This window comes from Oryx dammah, unplaced genomic scaffold, assembly GCF_014754425.2.
Source record: "Oryx dammah isolate SB20612 unplaced genomic scaffold, SCBI_Odam_1.1 HiC_scaffold_28, whole genome shotgun sequence".
In the NCBI taxonomy this organism is placed as follows: Eukaryota; Metazoa; Chordata; class Mammalia; order Artiodactyla; family Bovidae; genus Oryx; species Oryx dammah.
In genome coordinates, this window is record NW_024070212.1 from 9,768,905 (window position 1) to 9,794,389 (window position 25,485).

The 25,485-nt window shown below is 41.1% G+C and overlaps 1 protein-coding gene and 1 pseudogene across 1 annotated transcript; both read left to right on the forward strand.

Moving 5' to 3' along the window:
• The first annotated feature begins 504 nt into the window (after positions 1 to 504).
• Positions 505 to 3,868, forward strand: LOC120855602 (C-reactive protein-like). The gene is made up of 2 exons (XM_040230145.1): positions 505 to 691; positions 927 to 3,868. The coding sequence occupies exons 1-2, from the start codon at positions 628 to 630 to the stop codon at positions 1,535 to 1,537; spliced, it is 675 nt and encodes a 224-aa protein (XP_040086079.1). The 5' UTR covers positions 505 to 627; the 3' UTR covers positions 1,538 to 3,868.
• A 10,980-nt stretch (positions 3,869 to 14,848) lies between these two features.
• Positions 14,849 to 24,068, forward strand: LOC120855603 (annotated as a pseudogene).
• The last annotated feature ends 1,417 nt before the right edge of the window (positions 24,069 to 25,485 follow it).

Below are 25,485 nucleotides of genomic sequence, written 5' to 3' on the forward strand. Positions count from 1 at the left end.
AGGCACATGTTTCACTGGGCCAGAGATTTCCTTGCAATGAAACTCAGTTGACTAAGAAAAAATTGTCCTTGGCTCTGTGGATGACATGTTTGTTTTTGGTATTTCCCAATTTGTGAACCAGAGGCATCTGAAAAGGGTCGGCAATGATGTTCATCTCCAGAAGCTACCCTCCATGAAACACCAAGACTTGGGCTGAAGTGGGTGCTAGAGATGCACTATGATATGTTCTCAGATGGCCATGCTTCTATTAAGGTTTTTTAAATTATTTTCTCAAGATAAATACCCAAGTGGAACTCTCAGAGAGCTTCTTCACTTTTCCTGTCACAAAGAACTGGTGATCTCATAGTCACAGGAGCTTGTAATAAATAACCAACATTGATTTCTCTGTTCCAGAATTATTTTGCTTCCCTTATTTCCAGAGCCCTGACACTCTGAGAAAGCTAGTATTGGAAAATCATTTACATGGTGGCACAGACTCCCCCACTGTCTTGGATATAAATCCAAGCAGGGTGGAGCAGGTCTAGAGGCAAAGAACCTAGGACTTCTGGTTGCTGAGCTTTCAGCCAAAGACGTCTTCTCCAGAAGGGTGAATCCAGATGCTAGAAGCATTGGCGGCATAGACTGACCATGGAGAGGCTGTTGTGGTGCTTCCTGGTCTTGATCAGCTTCTCTAGTGTTTCCGGCCAGACAGGTAGGGGCTACTCCAGGATGTGCCAAAGATTTGATCTGAATGATGGGAGTGGGGCCTAAGATTATACAAGGTGAAGTCAGAGGAATATCCAGCATGGGTGAGTGTGTGTATGTCTGCGTGTGTGTATGACACTGAGGAGAAATCAGTCTATTTCTCAACCCCAAACTCTTTATGCAGGAATAGATCTTTGTGATCTGAGAAACTTCTCATTTCTCCTCTGCTTTCTGTCTCACAGACTTGCATAAGAAGGCCTTCGTGTTTCCCAAAGAGACGGAGAATTCCTACGTATCTCTGAGAGCACAGTTAAAGACCCCACTCAAAGCCTTCACCGTGTGTCTCTATTTCTACACAGAGCTGGCCCGAACCCGCAGCTACAGCATTTTCTCTTATGCCACCAGGCAGCAACCCAATGAGATCCTCCTATTTTGGTCTAAGAGTAGAGGCTATATTTTTGGAGTACACGGGAAGGAGGTGGTATTCCAGAGTCCCGAAAACACTCAAGCTCCAACACACATCTGTGCCAGCTGGGAGTCCATCTCCGGAATTGCAGAGCTCTGGGTGAATGGGAAACCCCGGGCGAGGAAGAGTCTGGAGAAGGGAGCCTCTCTGGGGACAGACGCCAGCATCATCCTGGGGCAGGAGCAGGATGCGTTCGCTGGGGGCTTTGATAGAAACCAGTGTTTGGTGGGAGACATTGGAGATGTGAACATGTGGGACTTTGTGCTGTCGCCGGAACAGATTAACACTGTCTCTATTGGTGGGACCCTCAGTCCTAATGTCCTTAACTGGAAGGCGCTGAACTATGAAGCAAAGGGTGAGGTGTTCATTAAGCCTCAGCTGTGGTAGTGAGGTTGGGCTGTGGTCCTGGAAGTGCTTCCTGGCAATTCCACCCTATGGCTCTGGACCTCCCCACCCCTGTACACACCTCTGCAGGCCTGCTCTGTGAACACAGGCTTTTGCTTCCCTGCTCTACCTTCCTCAACACCAGATGGAATTTTTAAGTATCTGGCTTGGGAGATTGGAAAGCTTTGCCCACAAGGTCAGGATTGCAGATGCTTTGGGATTTCCTGTTTTTTTTTTTTTTTTAAAGTTGATTATCTTAGATTATCTTAGAGATAATCCCTTACCCTCACTTAGATAAGAAGATTAGGACCCAGCAAGGAGAAGTGATTTTTTTTTTTTAAGTCAAAAGGTGAATCTTTGAGCTGAGTAGGGAGTGCTGGTCTCGTATCTAATTTCCTACTAAGAACCCCCCAGAAAGTAGGAGAGACCTCCTCATCTTCACAGGGCTCTTCAGTGTCCGAGTTACGACTCTGGCCCAGGTCTCCTGAAATGGGAAACCTAGTGATGCAAAGTACCCTGGAAGGGCAATCAGAAAGGCCCAATGCAGAAAACCGATATTTTTTCATGGGCAAAGTGGAGGCATCTAGTTAGTTACTTTAATTGTTCCTGCCAAGCATTTACATAGCCATGTTTTTGTTTGCTCACAGTGATTTCTTCATTTTGTGGTTCTTTTGGGAAACTCTTCTCAAACACCATCCGAACCACATAGGACGGTGCATCCCCACCTGTTTCGCCAACATAGCCAGGCCGCAGAGTGGGCGTGACTCACACTGGACTATCAGAGTAGCCAAAACTTGTTTGGAGATTTAGGATGGGGGGATGGTTACATGCTCCTAGCTGGACAAATTATAGTCTTTCCCAGGACTGATTTATGAACTCTGGGAGTGAGACCTCTTTCTGCTGGAATTCCCGTCTGAGAGGGTATTAGCCTGAGACTGTCAGCAGCCATCTTGCTTACCACATGGAGAAAGACTGTGAGGAAAGAGGCCAAGCTGGGGTCAGCAGAGCTGAGGGATTGACAGAGCACTGGAGCCTTGAGTGGACTGTTTGAATTTCTGGATCTGCTTTGCCTGGCACCAGATCTACACCTGAACTTCCCATGTTCATGAACCAATAAAGCCCCTGTTTATATTAGTGAACCTGAGCTGTTATCTGATGGTTGCATTTCAAGTGGTGACTAACTTTTCTAACAATCTTCTGAAACCAAGTCCCTGTGAGTTCAGATGAACCATTGCCTATCTTGCAGTGACATAGCTAATGGCTCTCCAAACCCCCATAAGGATTTTTTTTCTGTCGAGCGCAACCCCTCTTTTGTGATAGCTGGTAATTTGTGTGAGGCCAGTTGTGGGGTGTAAAACTCTCACTCTAGAGAGTAAGAGGTATAAACTATTTCATATAAAATAAGCTACAAGAATATATTGTACAACATGAGGAATATAGCTGATATTTTATAGTAGCTATAAATGGAGTATAACCTTTAAACATTTTAAATCATTATATTGTACACCTGTAGCATATAATATAGTACTGCAACTACACTTCAGTTAAAAAAAGCTCACTGTATTATTACTCCAATATGAGGAACAAAAACTAAAGCTCATTGAGATCCAAGAATCTGCTGTCAGTTTCAATGGCTGGAATGCACTTTCCAAGCTGCTTAAGTCCCTTGTAGAGAAAGACCCCTCAAGGGTGATGGCTGCTGGTTTCTTCCAAAGGTGTCCTTCACCTTGGCTTTTTAGTACTAAGTGAGCTGTTGAAATTACCCCACAGAAGTCACACTAAAGTATGAACTAGCCCTGTGACTATATATCAAATAGTTACTTTGGGGAAGGCATACAGTAGACTAGTTAAACATAAAGTTTCTGAAATCAGCCTGCCTAGGTTTAAATCCTGGCTTTACAACTTACTATGTGACTTTGTGAGGAGAAATAATAGTAATTAGCTCAAAGAGTTGTTGAAAGGATCAAGTGAGATCATGCATATAGAGCACTTTAGGGTAGGGCCTGGCACATAGTAATCTGCTATTATTATTACTGAAGAGAAGAAGGGGATGACAGAGGATGAGATGGCTGGATGGCATCACCAACTCAATCAACATGAGTTTGAGCAAGCTCTGGAAGTTGGTGATGGACAGAAAAGCCTGGCCTGCTGAGTCCATGGGGCACAAAGAGTCGGACACGACTGAGCGACTGAACTGAACTTTGTATGATGTCTGCAAACAAAGGTTGATTATATACCATTGAAATACAATTTGGTGGAATTGGTCTGGGTTGATTGCAGTTGAAAGGTCTGAATCTTAACCAAAAATTAAACTCAGAATATTAGAATGATAAATTTATGAGTGTTGATTTATGAACATTGATTCCCCTAATTGACTTTGGTAACCATTTGAAAGCATAGAAGTTAAGGATAAGGACTTGCCTGGCAGTCCAGTGGTTAAGACTCTGCACTTCCAGTGTAGGGGTCTCAGCTTTGATCCCTGGTTGCGGAACTAAGATCCCACATGTTGCACAACATAGACAAATAAATAAATTTTAAAAATGTGGAAAAAAAAAAAGAGAAGTAAAGGATACGTTTTCCTGGGTAAATATGTGAGTGCAAATATTTTTTGTTGTCTAATTAGGACAGATCCATATACCCTGACATTCAGTTAAGAAGAAGGAAGGGTTGATTTTTTTTCCCCCTAGTTAAAAAATCCATTCAGGAGTTATGTCTTAATTATAGAAGGCTATCCCAACTCCCCAGGGATGTGGGCTGAACTAATATTTTTCTCAGAATTCAATTACTGGTACCTGGCCACACATAGTTTAGTGGACACTCTCTGGTCCTGATCATTTTAGCCAGGGAAATTTTTAAAGCTGGTATTTGCATTCAGTGAACATTTAAAAATCTCAATAAAGCATTTCTGGAATGTTTAAACAACTTAGCTTACCTAAAGATTCTTCACTGTAATCTTGTTAGAGAAGATATCCCAAGGTAACTGGGATATTATTGGACTATATAGAGTTGTTCGACATAATCCAATTAAATGTTATATGACATCTACCACAGAGGATTTGGTAAGTTAGTTCTAAGCAATCCTTTGTCACAGCAAATGGAGAGTAAGATCAATTATTCAGTAAGGCTGATGTTAATGTAGCCATGTCATTTACACTGGTTTTCCTTAATAGCAGGGATCATGCATCCAGTTTGTTCAGAAGTAAAATCAGGTGTTAAGGCTCAAGTTAGGAAGACAGAGGGCCAAATGAGATATAAAACCTACAATAAAATTACTATATAGGGTTTCCTTGAGAAAAAATGATGAAAACTATATGGAGGGCACATGCTTAAAAAAAAAGAAGTGAAAGTGTTAGCTGATCAGTCACGTCTGATTCTTAGCAACCCCACAGACTATGGCCTGCCAGGCTCCCCTGTCCGAGGAATTCTCCAGACAAGAATACTGGAGTGAGTAGCCATCCCCTTCTCCTGAGGATGTTCCAGACCCAGGGATGAAACCTGGGTATCCTGCATTGCAGGCGGATTCTTTACCGTCTGAGGCACCAGGGAAGTGATTACTACATGAGTAGTAAACGATAAACATTTATCTCCTTCAAAAGGGGTAGGAGGATAGATTTATACACTTCTATCAATGAAATGAAGCTTAGTAGCATGAAGAGATATTATAGTTCAGTTATAGGCCAAACATTGGGGGTAGACCAATTGCCTGTGTCAGAGATTGCAAACGTAAAGCCAAAGGCAGATGCTGGAGGCTGCTATCCAACAGGACACTTTCCTTTGCTGGCTGAAAATAGCCATGCAGGTAAGAATATGAGCTAGTTCTTCAAGTCTTGGCTTGAAGTGACTCAAGTGTGAACATCTTAGCACAAGATGCAACATGGTGATGCACAGATCAGGTCTATAAAGTCTCCCTCTGTCAGGGAGAAATACTGGATCCCTGGTTATAGTGACCTTGAGTGGCCTCCAGCCAGATGAATGGATGAGGACCCTTTCTTGTGGTCCATCCAGAGCTTGGAGGAGGAACTGCAGACTGCTTCAGAAATGGGACTGGGCCTGATGGAAATAGATTTGGAGTCCCAGTTGAGAAAGTAGGTAGGAGGGTAAGTCAGTGATTTTTTCCCTTATGTTTCTCACTATCACTTAGTTTGATCTCCAGGGAAGTAAAGATTGACAGGGGAAACAAAAAAAAAAAAGAAGCAAGCGACTCCAGATCATTAAAACAGTAACATCACCAACAAAAATACCCAGGAATCTCCTGGCAGTTGGCCTGGGTTCAATCCATGGTCAGGGAACAAAGATCCTGTGAGCCCCACAGCCAGAAAAGAAAAAAAGTTACCCAAATCAGGTTTTTGAAAGTATCAATTTCTGATCCTTAGACTCCCAGGGAAAGAAGGAAAGTGCTGTGTTGATTTCTAAATAATTTTATCTGAAGACAGCGAACCTCTAGTCTCAGGTGGGTTGGCAGAACTTGCCTGGATGCCTTCCTTGTTATTCTCTGCCTCCATATTATCTATTTATCTTTTCATTTCTCCTGTAACAGAAAGTGGGTTGAATGGGCTTGCTACCTTTCTTCTTCAGAAAATGTAGATTCATATATCAAATTTCCTAGATTGCTTGGTCCAGTGATTCTTAAACTGATTCTTAAACTGGTCTGCTGATTACAGGCATCATTGTCACCTAAGGTGTTTACTGCAGACTCATTGACCCGAGACCTACCAGATTAGACTCTGGAGTTAGAGCCCAGGAATCTGCCATTCATAAGCTCTTTTGCCAAATGTTTTTAGAACCAACACTTTAGTGTCTTCCTGGCAGCTCGGAAGTCTTATCTGAGATATATGTGGCTCCCAATAACCTTGAAGGCAGTTTGGTGGTCTTTAAAGAAGGATCTATGACTCAGGTTATCTATTCCCTTTGTCTGCCTCTGGTGCAGGATCTAAGGACTCAGTTTAGTACATCCAACCCACATCTTTTTATACACATAGGTAAGGAATCTAAGTTTCCATCACCACTCCTAGGATGGTAGTTGCTTAGTCACACAGGACAGATCACAGACGGTCTTAAAAATACCTTACACACACCGAGCTCATACCATATTCCATTCACTGTCCTAAGGCCTTTCAGTTCAGTTCAGTCGCTCAGTCGTGTCCAGGCCTCCCTGTCCATTACCACCTCCCGGAGTTCACTCAAACTCATGTCCATCGAGTCGGTGATGCCATCCAGCCATCTCATCCTCTGTCGTCCCCTTCTCCTCCTGCCCCCAATCCCTCCCAGCATCACAGTCTTTTCCAATGAGTCAACTCTTCGAATGAGGTGGCCAAAGTACTGGAGTTTCAGCTTTAGCATCATTCCTTCCAAAGAACACCCAGGACCGATCTCCTTCAGAATGGACTGGTTGGATCTCCTTGCAGTCCAAGGGACTCTCAAGAGTCTTCTCCAACACCACAGTTCAAAAGCATCAATTCTTCGGCTCTCAGCTTTCTTCACAGTCCAACTCTCACATCCATACATGACCACTGGAAAAACCATAGCCTTGACTAGACGGACCTTTGTTGGCAAAGTAATGTCTCTGCTTTTGAATATACTATCTAAGTTGGTCATAACTTTCCTTCCAAGGAGTAAGCGTCTTTTAATTTCCTGGCTGCAATCACCATCTGCAGTGATTTTGGAGCCCCCCAAATAAAGTCTGACACTGTTTCCACTGTTTCTTTAGGCATATTTATTTGCTTAATGACAACCCTATGAGGCAAGTATCATTTTATAGTCCACATTTTACAGATGAGGAAACTGAGGTCCAAAAAAGGTTGATTAACTTGCCTGGAGTTGGAATTGAACTTAGGCAGTCTGACTCCAGAGACCCATGCTTTGAACCACTGCTTTCTACTGCCACATGCAGTACAAGTTTACATGCTGTACTCACACCCCTAGAAGAGGAGAGAGGGTATGGGGGTGGATACACGTTTTCTCATGGAGAAGCCATTCCAGGATGCCATACATACAGCATGTAAACTACCATTCTGGGGGCACTGGGAATCTCCCAACTTTTCATTTTATTATTATATGTTTGCAAGAATGCCTTGTACATGAAATTCCTATTCAACTTTAGCATCAACATTACATTAGACAGATTAAAGCACAGACATCATTTTGCCAACAAAGGTCCATATAGTCAAAACCATGACTTCTCCTCTAGTCATGTATGGATGTGAGAGTTGGACCATAAAGGAGACTGACTGCTGGAGAATTTATGCTTTTGGATTGTGGTGTTGGAGAAGGCTCTTGAGAGTCCCTTGGACAGCAAGGGGATCAAACCAACCAATCCTAAAGGAATTCAACCCTGAATATTCATTGGAAGGACTGATGCTGAAGCTGAAACTCCAGTATTTTGCCTACCTGATGTGAAGAGCTGACTTATTTGAAAAGACCCGAATGCTGGGAAATATTGAAGGCCATAGGAAAAAGGCAGCAAAGGATGAGATGGCTAGAGAGCATCACTGACTCGATGGACATGAGTTTGAGCAAACTCTGGGAGACAGTGGAGGACAGAGGAGCCTGAAGTGCTACAGCCTTAAAGTTGCAAAAAGTTGGCCACAACTTAGCGACTGAATAACAACAGAACCCCCTGACACACTGTCAAAGCTCTTCTTTGACTTGGAAGCCCCCATCTTTCCCACTGTTAGTTGTGCCCTTAGACATCATTTCATGGTCTAGGAAGTATTCATTAAAGGCATGTAATCATATGAGAAATTCTCTAGGCCAGCAATTTTCAAATTTAGTTGCTAATATTATAATCACTTGAGGGAGCTTTTAAAAATCTAGTTTCCCAGGTCACATCCCATATTATTACAGTAGATTCTCTGGTGATGAGATCCAGGCATCAGTATTTTAAAAAACTTTTTGTTCTTTTTAACTTCAGTATAGTTGATTTACAGTGTCATGTCAATCAATCTCTGCTGCTCAGCAAAGTGACTCAGTTATATACATACAGACATTCTTTTTTTATATATTCTTTTCCATTATGGTTTATCACAGGGTACTGAATGGCATTCCCTGTGCTATACAGTAGGGCTTCCCAGCTAGTAGTAAAGAACTCACCTGCTAGTGCAGGGGCCGTAGGAGATGTGAGTTCGATCCCTGGGTCAGGAAGATCTCCTGGAGGAGGGCATGGCAACCCAGTCCAGTATTCTTGCCTGGAGAATCCCATGGACAGAGGACCCTGGGGGCTACAGTCTGCAGGGTTACACAGAGCTGGATACAACTGAAACGACTTACTGTGCTCGCACCCTATACTGGAAGGCCTTGCTGTTTATCTATCCTATATGTAATAGTTTACATCTGCTAGTCCCAAGCTCCCAGGTCTTCTCTCCCCCACTCTCTCCTCCTTGGCAACCTCAAGTCTGTGCTCTGTGTCTGTCTTCTGTTTTGTAGATAGGTTTATTTGTGGCATATTTCAGATTCCACATATAAGTGCTATCTTACGGTATTTGTCTTTCTTTTTCTGACTTCACTCAGTGATCATGATAGTCTCTAGTTGTATCCATATTGCTGCAAATGACTTTGTTTTGTTCTTTTTACGGCTGAGTAATATTCCGTTGTATATATGTACCGCATTTTCTTCATCCATTCATCCATTGGTGGACATTTAGGTTGTATGCATGTCTTGACTATTGTGAATAGTGCTGCTAAGACCACAGGGGTACATGCACATTTTTGAGTTGTAGTTTTGTCTAGGTATACAGACATTAGTAGTTTTGAAGCTCCTTAGTTGATTACAATGTGCAGCCAAGTCTCCAACAGTGGGGGCTGGGGAACCACTGTTCTAGGCTGAGTGATAGCTTTGAAAAGGCTACTCTTGTCTCTGACTGGACCTATGGTTGTTTCTGACTGACACGTCCCTTGTTTTCTCTTTTCCCCATGTTATATTGGTTTCAGATTGAATTGTGGGGCACACCAAACTTTCTCTTTAAACACTGGAATCTAGAGTTATAGGTCCTTGAGGATTAAACGAACTGATAGGTCTATATTTACCATGCTGTTATTTATTCAATAAAGTTGCACTGTGGTAGCAAGATAACAAACATTGTTTGTCTTACAGTGTTTTTCTTTATCCCCAGTTGATATTTGGGAGTCTCTACAATGAAGTGTTTTTCTGATGTACTGGGGCTTTAAGTCAGGGAGAAACCAAAGTGCCAAGATGTCTAGAAAAGCTGAGATCCTTAAAAATTTTCATGGGGATATCATGAGCTGTAAAAGATAAGAGAGGACACACAAGCAAACATATCTGAGCAGGGAAAAGGTCACAAGGCAATCTGGTCTATTGCACACACCTCTTTTCTGGTAAAGTTCACCCAAAACTCTGTCCCATGGTGTGAGTGAGTGCAGTGTTGCTTGGGCAGATTCCTGGAACTAGGGGTGGCTTGTGAAATGGTTCACAGGAAGGTCTCTCAAATTCTGTCTTCCTTTTTCTTTCTAATCTCTTTCTATTTCTATAGCTCTCACTCTCCCTATTTTTATGTCCCTCTATCTCTCTCTCTCTTTTTCAATTTTAAGCCTTGTTCAGAATATCCGTTATAAACACAGATCTGATAATCTGGTGAGCTCCTTGAAATCAATAACATTTCCAGAGTCCTGCCATCATACTTGCAGCTGTCTTCTTTTGACTTAACCTGGGAAAACCAATGCTAGTGAGAAGGCAGTTCAGGTACTTGGAAAACACTTTCCTTCTTTGTCTTAATGTTTTACCTATAATTTCTGTTCAAAGTATGTATATTTCTTTAATTGGACAAATGTTTGGAATAAGAGAGAAGCTTTTGAAGCAATTACTTTAAGTAAGTTTTACATTTTAAAAATAAGATGCGGAGTTTGAGAAAGGGTAATTAAAAGGAATTTTTAACTAATACATCATTAGAAGAGAAACCTTTCCAGAAATGTACTGTCATTTGTAATAGTTTTTTTCTGTTGGGAGTTTAGAATATGCTATCCACATGTCACTTCTTCCAGTCAAATAAGAAAGAAATAATGTCTAATATTGATTTCTCATTGACTTCAGTTTAGTTCAGTCGCTCAGTCACTCCGACTCTTTGCAAAGCTCTGACTGCAGCATGCCAGGCTTCCCTGTGACTCACCAACTCCTAGAGCTTGCTCAAACTCATGTCCATCGGGTTGGTGATGCCATCCAACCATCTCATCCTCTGTTGTCTCCTTCTCCTCCTGCCTTCAATCTTTCCCAGCATCAGGGTTTTTGCCAGTGAGTCAGTTCTTTGCATCAGGTGGCCAAAGTATTGGAGCTTCAGCTTCAGCATCAGTCCTTCCATTGAATATTCAGGACTTATTTCCTTTAGGATGGATTGGTTGGATCTCCTTGCAGGTCAAGGGATTCTTAAGAGTCTTCTCCAACACCACAATTCAAAAGCATCAATTCTTGGGGGCTCATCTTTCTTTATAGTTCAACTCTCACATCCATCCATGACTACTGGAAAAACCATACCTTTGGCTAGATGGACCTTTGTCGGCAAAGTAATGTCTCTGCTTTTTAATATGCTGTCTAGGTTCATCACAGCTTTTCTTCGAAGGAGAATTTTATGGCTGCAGTCACCATCTGCAGTGATTTTGGAGTCCAGTAAATAGTTTGTCACTGTTTCCATCGTTTCCCCATCTGTTTGCCGTGAAGTGATGGGACAAGATGCCATGATTTTCGTTTTCTGAATATTGAGCTTTAAGCCAACTTTTTCACTCTCCTCTTTTACTTTCATCAAGAGGCTTTTTGGTTCTTCTTCACTTTTTGCCATAAGGGTGGTGTCATCTGCATATCTGAGGTTATTGATCTTGCTCCTGGCAATCTTAATTTCACCTTGTGCTTCATCAAGCTTGGCATTTTGCATGATGTACTCTGCATATAAGTGAAATAAGCAGGGTGTCAGTGTATAGCCTTGATATACTCCTTTCCAAATTTGGAACCAGTCTGTTGTTTCATGTCCACTTCTAACTGTTGCTTCCTGACCTGCATACAGATTTCTCAAGAGACAGGTAAGGTAGCCTGGTAGTCTCATCTCTTGAAGAATTTTCCATAGTTTGTTCTGATCCACACAGTGAAGGGCTTTGGCATAGTCAATAAAGCAGAAGTAGATGTTTTTCTGGACTCCCTTGCTTTTTCGATGATCCAATGGTTGTTGGCAATTTGATCTCTGGTTCCTCTGCTTTCTCTAAATCCAGGTTGAACATATGGAATTTCACAGTTCACATACTGTTGAAGCCTGCCTTGGAGAATTTTGAGCATTACTTTGCTATCGTGTGAGATGAGTGCAGTTGTGCGGTAGTTTGAACATTCTTTGGCATTGCCCTTCTTTGGGATTGGAATGAAAATGTGGCCACTGCTGAGTTTTTTAAATTAGCTGGCATACTGAGTGCAGCACTTTCACAGCATCATCTTTCAGGATTTGAAATAGCTCAACTGGAATTCCATCACCTCCCCTAGCTTTGTTCATAGTGCTACTTGCTAAGGCCCACTTGATTTCACATTCCAGGATGTCTGGTTTTAGGTGAGTGATCACACCATCGTGGTTACCTGGGTCATGTCTATCTTTTTTGTGTAGTTCTTCTATGTATTCTTGCCATCTCTTCTTAATATCTTCTGCTACTGTTAGGTCCGTACTGTTTCCTTTATTGAGCCCATCTTTGCATGAAACGTTCCCTTGGTATCTCTGATTTTCTTGAAGAGATCGCTAGTCTTTTCTGTTCTCTTGTTTTCCTCTATTTCTTTGCATTGACCACTGAGGAAGGCTTTCTTATCTCCCCTTGCTATTCTTTGGAACTCTGCATTCAAATGGGTATATCTTTCCTTTTTTCCTTGGCCTTTCACTTGTCTTCTTTTCTCAGCTATTTGTAAGGCTTCCTCAGACAACCATTTTGCCTATTTCCATTTCTTTTTCTTAGGGATGATTTTGATCATCCCTCCTGTACAACGTCATGACCCTCCATCCATAGTTCTTCAGGCACTCTGTCTATCAAATCTAATCCCTTAAATCTATTTGTCACTTCCACTGTATAATCATAAAGGGTTTGATTTAGGCCATATGTGAATGGTCTAATAGTTTTCCCTACTTTCTTCAATTTAAGTCTGAATTTGGCAATAAGGAGTTCATGATCTGAGCCACAGTCAGCTCCTTGTCTTGTTTTTGCTGACTGTATAGAGTTTCTCCATCTTTGGCTGCAAAGAATATAATCAATTTGATTTTGGTATTGACCATTTGGTGATGTCCATGTCTAGAGTATTCTCTGGTTTTGTTGGAAGAGGGTGTTTGCTATGACCAGCACATTCTCTTGGCAAAACTCTATTAACTTTGCCCTGCTTCATTCTGTACTCCAAGGCCAAATTTGCTGTTACTTCAGGTATCTCTTGACTTCCTACTTTTGCATTCCAGTCCCTTATGAAAAAGTCATCTTTTTTGGGTGTTAGTTCTAGAAGGTCTTGTAGGTCTTCATAGAACCATTCAATTTCAGCTTCTTCAGCGTTATTGGTGGGACATAGACTTGGATTACTGTGATATTGAATGATTTGGAAATGAACAGAGATCATTCTGTCATTTTTGAGACTGCACCCAAGTACTGCATTTTGGATTCTTTTGTTAACTATGATGGCTATTCCATTTCTTCTAAAGAATTCTTGCCCGCAGTAGTAGATATAATGGTCATCTGAATCAAATTCGCCCATTCAAGTCCATTTTAGTTCACTGATTTCTAAAATGTCAATGTTCACTCTTGCCATCTCATGACTGCCCACTTCTAATTTACCTTGATCATGGACATAACATTCCAGGTTCCTATGCAATATTGCTCTTTACAGCATTGGACTTTACTTCCATCACCAGTCACATCCACAACTGGGCTTTGTTTTCACTTTGGCTCCATCTCTTCATTCGTTCTAGAGTTATTTCTTCACTTTTCTCCAGTAGCATATTGGGCACCTACTGACCTGGGGAGTTCATCTTGCAGTGTCATATCTTTTTGGCTTTTCATACTCTTCATGGGGTTCTCAAGGGAAGAATACTGAAGTGGTTTGCCATTCTCATTGAGTAGCAATGGGAAAACTCATGATGAATACACTTAAGATTCTTTTTACATGAAATTGTGTTTTGGGATTAAAGTCAAATAGCCACAAGCTGGGTGTCTTATTCATAAAATGAAACTGTAGCTTTTGAAGCTTCACAGGCTACTTATTTTTATTCTGTTCTCTCTTTCCTTGCTTCTTAATTACACAAATACACACATGCACACACACACACACTTTATTTTATAAGCAATATAACTATATTATGAAAATGTTAATGAAAGAAAAGTATTCTTCATAATTTCATTACCATGATAAGGACTCATTTTTTTTGGGGGGGGGGAGGTTATTCCTATTAGATTTTTTTCTGAACTAGTTACTTCATTTAAAAAATTGTATATAAACAGATTTATGTTATTTTTCTCATATTATACTATTATAAACATTTTTTTGCATGTTGTAGGATAAACTTCGGAGAAGGCAATGGCACCCCACTCCAGTACTCTTGCCTGGAAAATCCCATGGATGGAGGAGCCTGGTAGGCTGCAGTCCATGGGGTCGCTGAGAGTTGGACGTGACTCAGTGGCTTCACTTTCACTTTTCACTTTCATGCATTGGAGAAGGAAATGGCAACCCACTCCAGTGTTCTTGCTTGGAGAATCCCAGGGATGGCGGAGCCTGGTGGGCTGCCATCTATGGGGTCGCACAGAGTCGGACGCGACTGAAGCAACTTACTAGTAGCAGATAAACTTCACAACCAATACTTTAAACAATTATTCATTCTATTTAGTGATTGTAGATGTGTACAGTTTTCTTAAACATGCTTTAGTTTTCTAATTTTTCATGATCCTAAGTGGTGTTATGGTGGCCTTTGTGAGTAAAATATCTCCTCCATCCCCAAATTTTCAACAACATTTCTCCAGAATAGATTCACAAGATGTGACTGTTTTAATTCACGAAACACTGCAATGCAGAGCTATTGGAGTTCCAGTAGGCAACATGGAGTCACTAATAAATAACCCATGTTGGTCTCCCGTTTTGTGATTTGTATTGGTATTTTTGCTCTTAGAGCTTTGATTTATGGTTCTAAGGGGCAGTTTTGGGAAATCATTTACCCATCCGCTAAGACAATCTGACTATTGCACATATACAGTCAAAGGGGGCAGTCCTGAGTCAGCGGGATCTCAGACACCCAAGCCCCAGACAGCCCAACTGATACTGCTCTTTCTAGGAGGATAACCTAGATTCTGGGCACGGTGACTGCAGGAAGGAACATGGAGAAGTTGTCACCATGTTTCCTGGTCATCATTAGCCTCTTTAGTGCTTTTTCTCAGGTAGGTAGGTGCTGCTTCAGGTGGTAGCTGGGCTTTTGTATCAGGGCAGTCTGTGCAAAGCCAAATTACGGAAAATAGCCAGCACTGGGGAGCAAAGAGGGCAGTCTGCAGTTTTTAAGTCCAATCTCTTGTACATAGTAAAAGAATGCATCTTTGTGGCCTAACAAAGATAGAAAAGAGACAACAGGCCCAAGATGAAGTCAGTTGTGTTAACTCCCAAGTCAGCAAACCAAGACCTAATACCTAACCTAACTGCAGCTTCAGTCTCTCCCCAAAATGTGACCTTTCACCAGTCAATCTGAAATTACAGGATCAGGATTAATGAGGTAACCCACCCAACAAAACCCTTTCCTTCCCCCATAGGAAGGTGACCTTGCCTGAAATAATCCGCCCTTTGCTAGAAGCTTCTGGTTCTTACTGCTTTATTCCTATAAAAGGCTTTTATTTGGATAAGCTCTTCAAAATTCCTTTCTGCTATATGGGAGGTTGCCTGCTTCATGAATCATTGAATTAAAGCCAATTAGATCTTTCCATTTACTCAGTTAATTTAGCAGATTTGGAGGCAGTGACAGACTTCAAAGTTTTCTTTCAAGAGTTTTCAAAACAAGAGACATGGGTGTGGTCTCCTCAGAGGTTTTTTGGTTCGGTCATCTTCAGTGGGGCTCTGGGCAAGTTGCTCTATGTTCTGAGCTCTGCTCCATTTGCATCAAGCTCCTGGTCTAATTGGCTTGCTAGTCAGTTCCCTATTTGATTTGAAACCTCAGCCCTTGTTTCTGTCCTCAGATTCCGTGTTGGGAATGAACGATAACTTAGTCTGAAGTTCTCCATTGGGTGGAACCTCAGTCTGCAATTGATAGGTGGGGACCTGCTGGTTCAGTTCTTTATCCCCTCCACAAATCCCACATCAGGTGAACAGCTGGAGCAGGACTAGGTCCCGCTGAAAAACTAGACTGGGTTTCAGATTGTACTGAGTTCGGCTTAAGCTGTACTGGGTCTAGTAAAGTAAAGGCTATTGCTAATGAGAATCATAAAAGTAAAAGGCACCCCCCCCCCCCCCCATATAATTGGTTAACATGGCTCAGGCAGTTAAAAGCTATGCTCAGGCAGTTAAAAGCTGTCAGAGTGCCTCTGCCCTCCCAATACAGGTGGCCCAGGTTTAATCGCTGGTCAGGGAACTAGATCCCACAGCTACAGTGAAGATTGAAGGTCTGAAATCTACAACTAAGACCTGGTGCAGCCAAATAAATAAGCAAATAAATCTTAAGAAAAATAAAAATGAATAAAGAAGAAAGTTATATAAGTTTGTGGAAAAGGAATCTGGTAAGGGTTTTTATGCATGGTTAAGACTGGCTAACAGAAGCAGAAGATATTAAGAAGAGGTGGCAAGAATACACAGAAAAACTGTACAAAAAAGATCTTCACGACCCAGATAATCACGATGGTGTGATCACTCATCTAGAGCCAGACATCCTGGAATGTGAAGTCAAGTGGGCCTTAGAAAGCATCACTATGAACAAAGCTAGTGGAGGTGATGGAATTCCAGTTGAGCTATTTCAAATCCTGAAAGATGATGCTGTGAAAGTGCTGCACTCAATATGCCAGCAAGTTTGGAAAACTCAGCAGTGGCCACAGGACTGGAAAAGGGCAGTTTTCATTCCAATCCCAAAGAAAGGCAATGCCAAAGAATGCTCCAACTACGGCACAATTGCACTCATCTCACATGCTAGCAAAGTAATGCTCAAAATTCTCCAAGTCAGGCTTCAGCAATATGTGAACCATGAACTCCCTGATGTTCAAGCTGGTTTTAGAAAAGGCAGAGAAACCAGAGATCAAATTGCCAACATCCACTGGATCATGGAAAAAGCAAGAGAGTTCCAGAAAAACATCTACTTCTGCTTTATCGACTATGCCAAAGTCTTTGACTGTGTGGATCACAATAAACTGTGGAAAATTCTTCAAGAGATGGGCATACCAGACCATCTAACCTGCCTCTTGAGAAATCTGTATGCAGGTCAGGAAGCAACAGTTAGAAGTGGACATGGAACAACAGACTGGTTTCAAATAGGAAAAGGAGTACGTCAAGGCTGTCTATTGTCACCCTGCTTATTTAACTTCTATGCAGAGTACATCATGAGAAACGCTGGACTGGAAGAAACACAAGCTGGAATCAAGATTGCCAGGAGAAATATCAATAACCTCAGATATACAGATGACACCACCCTTACGGCAGAAAGTGAAGAGAAACTAAAAAGCCTCTTGATGAAAGTAAAAGGGGAGAGTGAAAAAGTTGGCCTAAAGCTCAACATTCAGAAAACGAAGATCATGGCATCAGGTCCCATCACTTCATGGGAAATAGATGGGGAAACAGTGGAAACAGTGTCATACTTTATTTTTGGGGGGCTCCAAAACCACTGCAGATGGTGATTGCAGCCATGAAATTAAAAGATGCTTACTCCTTGGAAGAAAAATTATGACCAACCTAGATAGCATATTCAAAAGCAGAGACATTACTTTGCTGACTAAGGTCCATCTAGTCAAGCCTATGGTTTTTCCAGTGGTCACATATGGATGTGAGAGTTGGACTGTGAAGAAGGCTGAGCACCAAAGAATTGATGCTTTTGAACTGTGGTGTTGGAGAAGACTCTTGAGAGTCCCTTGGACTGCAAGGAGATCAACCAGTCCATTCTGAAGGAGATCAGCCCTGGGATTTCTTTGGAAGGAATGATGCTAAAGCTGAAACTCCAGTACTTTGGCCACCTCATGTGAAGAGTTGACTCATTGGAAAAGACTGTGATGCTGGGAGGGATTGGGGGCAGGAGGAGAAGGGGACGACAGAGGATGAGATGGCTGGATGGCATCACTGACTCGATGGATGTGAGTCTGAATGAACTCCGGGAGTTATGATAGACAGGGAGGCCTGGCATGATTTGATTCATGGGGTCGCAAAGAGTCGGACGCGACTGAGGGACTGAACTGAACTGAAGACTGGCTAAGGTGGAAATGAATTCTAGTGAATAAATTTTAATATCAAAAGGAAGCAGTTATAAAGTTAGAATGTGCTTTTCCCCTCTGTGAAAACAATAAGGTTTTATTGAACTGTTGTTCCGCTCTTGATAAGCGATTGTAAAAGTTTTCTTTTCTGACCTTTTAAGTAATTTGCTTAGAAAAGAACGATTTTGTGCCTTATCAGAATAATTTCCTGTGCTATCTTTATCGGGTCTTTTGATTAGTTAAGAAAGCGAGTCTTCTTTAGTAAAAGAGCTACGTTTTTCTTTACCATTACTTAACTTCCTGCATTTGCCTTTGAAGTCTTTAATTGCTATTATTGTTAAATGGATAACAGTATTTTTTCACAGTGATCTATGATCCTGCTTGACCAAGGACTTTAAAATCTTTTGATTTCTTTGACAAACTTCCCCCAGGTCAAATTCTAAATGAAGTCATTTTGACCTCAAACTAACTTTGGGATATTACAGGTCCCCTGCAAAATTTTAAAACACTTGTTCTCTCTTTGTATAAAAGGAAATGTTAAACAATTTGGTTTATTTGATATATTAAATCATATTGGAAGCATTGTCAAATAAGAAGTAGTACTAAGCCTTCTTTATGCTGTATTTGTATAAGTTATAAATTTTGTAAAATTGTGATAAATTCCTAGAAATCTGACATATCCTGGTATGATTATCAGTTAACTCCAGTTATCTTAAAACATTCTATGTCATAGAAATATGCAAATTTCCTTGTCGATGCCATTAAAATGAGCTCTCAACAGATTTTTAATGATGGGCATTTTAAAGTTTTTTGCCATTTACAGACAGTTATTGTTTTACTCAGATGCTTTTGCAAAAGTGTTTCCTCAAATGTGCTTCATCTTCAAGAAGATTAGTGGAAAGGGCTTTGACAAGTACAGGTTTCTGTTAGCTTTAAGATCATAAAACTGAATTCAGTAAAATTTTACAGAACTAATGGAAAAGCTGGATTTGAGCAAACAAATATTAATTATATAGGACTGAATGAATTCATGGGAAATAGATGGGGAAACAGTGGAAACAGTGTCAGACTTTATTTTGTGGGGCTCCAAAATCACCGCAGATGGTGACTGCAGCCATGAAATTAAAAGACGTTTACTCCTTGGAAGGAAAGTTATGACCAACGTGCTGCTGCTGCTAAGTCACTTCAGTTGTGTCTGACTCTGTGTGACCCCAGAGACGGCAGCCCACCAGGCTCCCCCGTCCTGGGATTCTCCAGGCAAGAACACTGGAGTGGGTTGCCATTTCCTTCTCCAATGCATGAAAGTGAGAAGTAAAAGTGAAGTCGCTCAGTCGTGTGCGACTCGTAGCGACCCCATGGACTGCAGCCTATGAGGCTCCTCCGTCCATGGGATTTTCCAGGCAAGAGTACTGAAGTACAGTGCCATTGCCTTCTCCGACCTAGATAGCATATTAAAAAGCAGAGGCATTACTTTGCCAACAAAGGTCCGTCTAGTCAAGGCTATGGTTTTTCCAGTAGTCATATATGGATGTGAGAGTTGGACTGTGAAGAACGCTGAATGCCGAAGAATTGATGCTTTTGAACTGTGGTGTTGGAGAAGACTCTTGAGAGTCCCTTGGACTGCAAGGAGATCCAACCAATCCATTCCAAAGGAGATCAGTCCTGGGTGTTCTTTGGAAGGAATGATGCTGAGGCTGAAACTCCAATACTTTGGTCACCTCATGCGAAGAGTTAACTCATTGGAAAAGATCCTGATGCTGGGAGGGATTTAGGCAGGAGGAGAAGGGGATGACAGAGGATGAGATGGCTGGATGGCATCACTGACTCGATGAATGTGAATCTGAGTGAACTCTGGGAGTTGCTGATGGACAGGGAGGCCTGGCGTGTTGCAATTCTTGGGGTTGCAAAGAATTGGACATGGCTGAGTGACTGAACTGAACTGAATGAATTAAGGAGGAAGATTATAATTTTTTTGTTTGAAATATTGCTGGTTCCTTAATATTTTTCTTTCCAAATTTCAGAAAATCTTTTTTCTTAAGCTGTCTATGACTTAAAGCAATTTGGCAAAGTATACCTTTGTAAACAAAGATGAAACATTTACTTTTTGTCTCTACCTGATCCCTCCCCAAAACTCTTGAATTTTCATGGCATTAGGGTTAGTCATTTACATAAATTCAGTAAGAATCTGTTCTCCTTCTATCAGTACACAATTACAAATACGGGTTATATTACCAAGGTTTTAGCTGAAATGTCATATTTGAGGGAGATGTGCATAGACTCGGATATGACCATTCCTTTTAAATTTTTGTTTTTAATTAGAGGATAATTAATTCACAATGATGTGATAGTTTCTGCCATACATCAACATGAATCAGTTGTAACTACACATATGTCCCCTCCTTCTTAAACCTCCCTCCCCATCCCACCCCTCTAGGTTGTCACAAAGCACCAGCGTTGGGTTCCCTGCGTCATATAGCAAATTCCCACTGGATATCTATTTTACATATAGTAATGTATATGTTTCAATGCTACTCTCTCAAATCACCCCACCCTTTGCTTTCCCACTGTGTCCAAAATTCTGTTCTTTATGTCTGTGTTTCCTTTGCTGCCCTGCAAGCAGGATCATCAGTATTATCTTTCTAGATTCCATAAATATGTGTTAATATATTTATCTTTCTCTTTCTGACTTACTTCACTCTGTATAATAGGCTCCAGACTCATCTCCCTCATTAGAACGGACTCAAATGCATCCTTTTATAGCTGAGTAATAATCCATTGTATATACGCACCGTAACTTCTTTATCCAGTCATCTGTTGATGGACATATAGGTTGCTTCCATGTCTTAGCTATTATAAACAGTATTGCAATGAACATTGGGGTACATGTGTCTTTTTCAATTATGGTGTCTGCAGGCTATCTGCCCAGTAGTGGGAGTTTGGGGTCATATGGTAGTTTTATTCCTAGTTTTTTAAGGAATCTCCATAGTGTTCTCTATAGTGGCTGTATCAATTTGCATTCCCACTAATGGCACAACAGGGTTCCTTTTACTCCACATCCTCTCCAGCGTTTATTGTTTGTAGACTTTTTGATGATGGGCATTCTGACCAGTGTGAGATGATACCTCATTGTAGTTTTGATTTGCATATCACTAATAATGAGTGATGTTGAATATCTTTTCATGTGTATATTAGCCATCTGTATGTCTTCTTTGGAGAAATGTCTGTTTAGGTCATCTTCCCACTTTTTGACAGGGTTGTTTGTTTTTCTGGTATTGAGCTCCATGAGCTGCTTGTATATTTTGAAGGTTAATCCTTTGTCAGTTGTTTCCTTTGCTGTTATTTTCTCCCACTCTAAAATTTGTCTTTTCACTTTTCTTATAGTTTCCTTCATTGTGCAAGTTTTGGGGTTAAGTTAGGTCCCATTTGTTTATTTTTATTTCCATTACTCTGCTGCTGCTGCTAAGTCACTTCAGTCGTGTCCGACTCTGTGCGATCCCATAGATGGCAGCCCACTAGGCTCCTCTGTCCCTGGGATTCTCCAGGCAAGAATACTGGAGTGGGTTGCCATTTCCTTCAATGCATGAAAGTGAAAAGTGAAAGTGAAGTCGCCCAGTAGTGTCCGACTCCTAGCTACCCCGTGGACTGCAGCCTACCAGGCTCCTCTGCGCATGGGATTTTCTAGGAGGTGGATAGTAGGAGATCTTGCTGTGATTTATGTCAAAGAGTGTTCTGTCTATGTTTTCCTCTAATAGTTTTATAGTTTCTGGCATTACATTTAAGTCTTTAATCCATTTTGAGATTAGTTTTTATGTATAGAGATAGGCAGTGTTCTAATTTCATTATTTTATACATAGCTGACCAGTTTTCCCAGCACCACTTATTGAAGAGACTGTCTTTTCTCCATTGTATATTTTTGCCTCCTTTGTCAAAGCTAAGGTGCCTATAGGTGCATGAATGTATCTCTGGACTTTCTATCTTGTCCCATTGATCTATATTTCTATTTTTGTGCCACTACCATACTGTCTTGATGGCTGTAGCTTTGTAGTATAGTCTGAAGGCAGGGAGGTTGATTCCTCCAGCTCCACTGTTCTTTCTCAAGATTGCTTTTGCTATTTAGATGACCATCAGTTTTAAGGAATTAAGGTTTACTCTCTGGAGTCAATAAAGTCCCTTGGGAAAATGGCCTGGTATTTTACTTACAAGGTTTCAACAGAGCAGTCTTCAAAAGAGTTGCATGGTCAATCACTATCTTGCTGCCTTTATGTAAATAATCAGGAAAGACTGAGGACAGGAGGAGAAGCAGGGGAGAAACGATGTGATGGTTAGATGGCATCACTGACTCAATGGACATGTATTTGAGCAAACTCCAGGAGATAGTGATGGATAGGGAAGCCTGGTGTGCTGCAATCCATGGGGTCTCAGAAAGTTGGACATGACTTAGTGACTGAACAACAAAAACAACAACAAAGGCCAAATTTAGTGCAAATAAATTAGTTGCACGGTGGTTATCTTTGATTTTTAAAAATGGGGGTGATTATAAAATGATTATAAAATAAAAATAGGAATGATTATAGAAAAAAAAGTTATGTGTGCACATCTGTAGATATTAAGTTCTAATCCTGTTGATTATCTTTGAGATTTTGTTATATATATACAAGTTGGACTGGGTCCTGAATTCTTCTATTTTCCTAATGAATTTGGTTATAAATCTCCAAAGAAATGTTTCCATTTTCTCCCATTATGATTTGGAATGACTGAGAAAAAAGATTGCCCTTGAATCTCTTCGGAAGGGACTCATGATCCTTCTCCCTACCCGAATGGCAGCCAAAATCCAGGGACTTGAACCTTAGGTACACATCTCGTAGTCACAGAAGGCTCCATTTGACTTCTGGTCCTGCATACCAGCTGGAGACATCTCAGGCTGATCAAAAGGGCAGAACTGTTAAGAAAAAAAGAGAGAGAGAGACAGCTGTTTGGAAATGGAGTCACCTGTGTTAAGCCCCATGTTAGCAAGTCAAACTGCAACAACTATTCTAATTGTAATTTCAGCCTCTCCCAGGAATGTGACATTTACCTTGTCAGTCTGGAATTACCTGGCCTCTCTAATGAGGTAATCTACCCAATAAGATGCCATTTTCCCCCATAGGATGGTGACCTCGTCATAGGTCTTTGCTAAATAGCCCACTGAAATAACCCACTCTTTGCTAAAAAGTTCTCTTCCTATTCTCTTCTGTCTATAAAAGTCTTTAATTTTGTATAGCTCTTTGAAATTCCTTTCTACCTGCTAGATGGGATGTTGCCCAGTTCATGAATCACTGAATAATGACAATTATATCTTTAGATTTACTCAGTTGAATTTTGATTTTTAACAAAGCTCCACTGTTGACGTTTCCCTTCTCTGTCTTTTCACCCTACAGATATGCACACAAAGGACTTTGTGTTCCCCAAAGCGTCGGATAATTCCTACGTGTCGCTGACTGCACACTTTAAACCACTCCAGGCCTTCATGTGTGCCTGCACATCTCTACTGACCTGACCTGCAACTCTAGCCTCTTCCCTTACACCACAAGAAAACAGCATAATGAGATTCTCTTCTTCAACATAATGAGAGACTGGCAGGTACGGTGTATCATGGGTGGAGCTGACATCTTTTTCAAGTCTCCTGAGGGTTCTCCTGCACCAAAGCACTTCCGTATGATCTGGGACTTTACCTCTGAGATCACAGGGCTCTGGGTGGATGGGAAGCCCATTGTGAGGAATCTGGAGGAGGGAACCTCGTTGGGGGCAAAGGCCAGCATCATCCTGGGAAAGGAGCAGTCTGTGTTCCCTGGGGGCTTTGATGAAAACCAGTGTTTGGTGGGAGACATTGGAGATATGAACATGTAAGACTTTGTGCTGTTGCCAGAAGAGATTAGCAGTGTCTATGCTGTGGGACCTTCAGTCCTAACATCCTTAACTGGCAGGTGCTCAAGTTAAAAAAAACCATGGTGACATGTTAGTCAAATGCCACCTATGGCCCTGAGGCCCTTTCGCTAATCCTGAAGATGCCTTCTGAGGATTACACCTTACATTTCCCGTGTTTCTGGCTCTGATGTTTCACTGACCCCTTGTGCCCTGGGGGAGTGTATTTCCTTCTCCTTTCACCACTCTTTTTCTATCAGCCTATGGGATAGTGCTGAGAAGAGGGTCTTAAACATGGTTCCACATTAGAATTACCAAGCCATACCCCAAGCTAATTAAACCTGAATTGGGAGGTGGGTGTGGGACCCAAACATCAGTGTTTATTAAAGCTCTCAAAGTAATTCCAGCTTTCAGGGGAGGTTGAGACCACTGAATTTTAATCACAGTTTAAGAGCAAGTGGGCTGGATTTCCTCCTAAAAGACTGAGTGTGTTTAACTGTAGTCCTGCCAATATTTTCATTTCCTTTTTATAGGAACACCAACCCCATTTATTGTGTTTTATTAAATTATCTAAAGAATACAGGAATAGAATTTTTCCAGCATTCTGCTTCCACCATCAGGATGTGGTCATTAAATATTAGAATTATCTTTAATTCTTTAATCCTTTCAATTTGAATATTCAAAAACTGAAAAAGACGTTTTTGTTGTTGTTTTTGTTTAATTTGTTCTATTTTTTCTTCAGGATCACCAGTTTTTATTATGTGAAATTTCCATTATTTTTTCTTCTGCTTATTATCACCCAGCTTACTTTTATGTGTGTCCTTCATCCTTACATTTTGAGCTTTTATTTCTTCAAACCTATCCTTCATATTTGTGTTAAGAAGGAAGATTTTTCCCTCCATGCCTCTAGGCTGTTTTGTTGGCCTAAGAATTAAATTGACATTAGACAAATTAACAGGAGAAAATAAAACAAAAATTTAATTTATACATAGGAAAAACTTGAAAAATTTAGTAACTTTCCAAAATGGCCAAAATCATCATCTTAGATTGGGACTTGAACCCATGGTCTTTTCATTAGAATCACTCACCTGGTGTCTGAACTTACTGAGGCTCAGGTTCTTTTGTGCCTCAGAACAGAAAGAATTCAGTGAGAAACAAAGTGATAGGTAAGAAATGGATTTATTTAGAGAGAAACGATCTCCACAGAGTGTGGGCCATCTCAGGAGGCAAAAGGGCCTGAAATATGGTGTGATTAGTTTTCATGGGCTTGGTTATCTCATAGGCTTATGAGTGAGAGGATTATGTCAACTATTTCAGGAAGGGGCAAAGGTTTCTAGGAATTGAGCCCCTGCCTACTTTTTGATCTTTGATGGTGAGCCTCAGAACCATCATGATGCTGGTGAGTGTGTCCCTTAGCTTGTTGACGTGTTACAATTAATGTATGCTGAGGCTCAAGGTCTACTGGAAGTTGACTCATCCACCATCTTGGACCTATTTGGTTCTAGTTTATGTCATGTCCTCATGACATAAAGTTATATCATTCTTTTAATTGTGTGCTGCCCCCTTCCCTTCTGTTTCAGTAGGGGGAACTTGGCAGGGCTTGGAGACAAAAGCCCTCATTGTGTCCCATTGTCTCTGTATGTCATAGCAAACATTTGTTTTTCTATCTCTATGTGAAATATCTT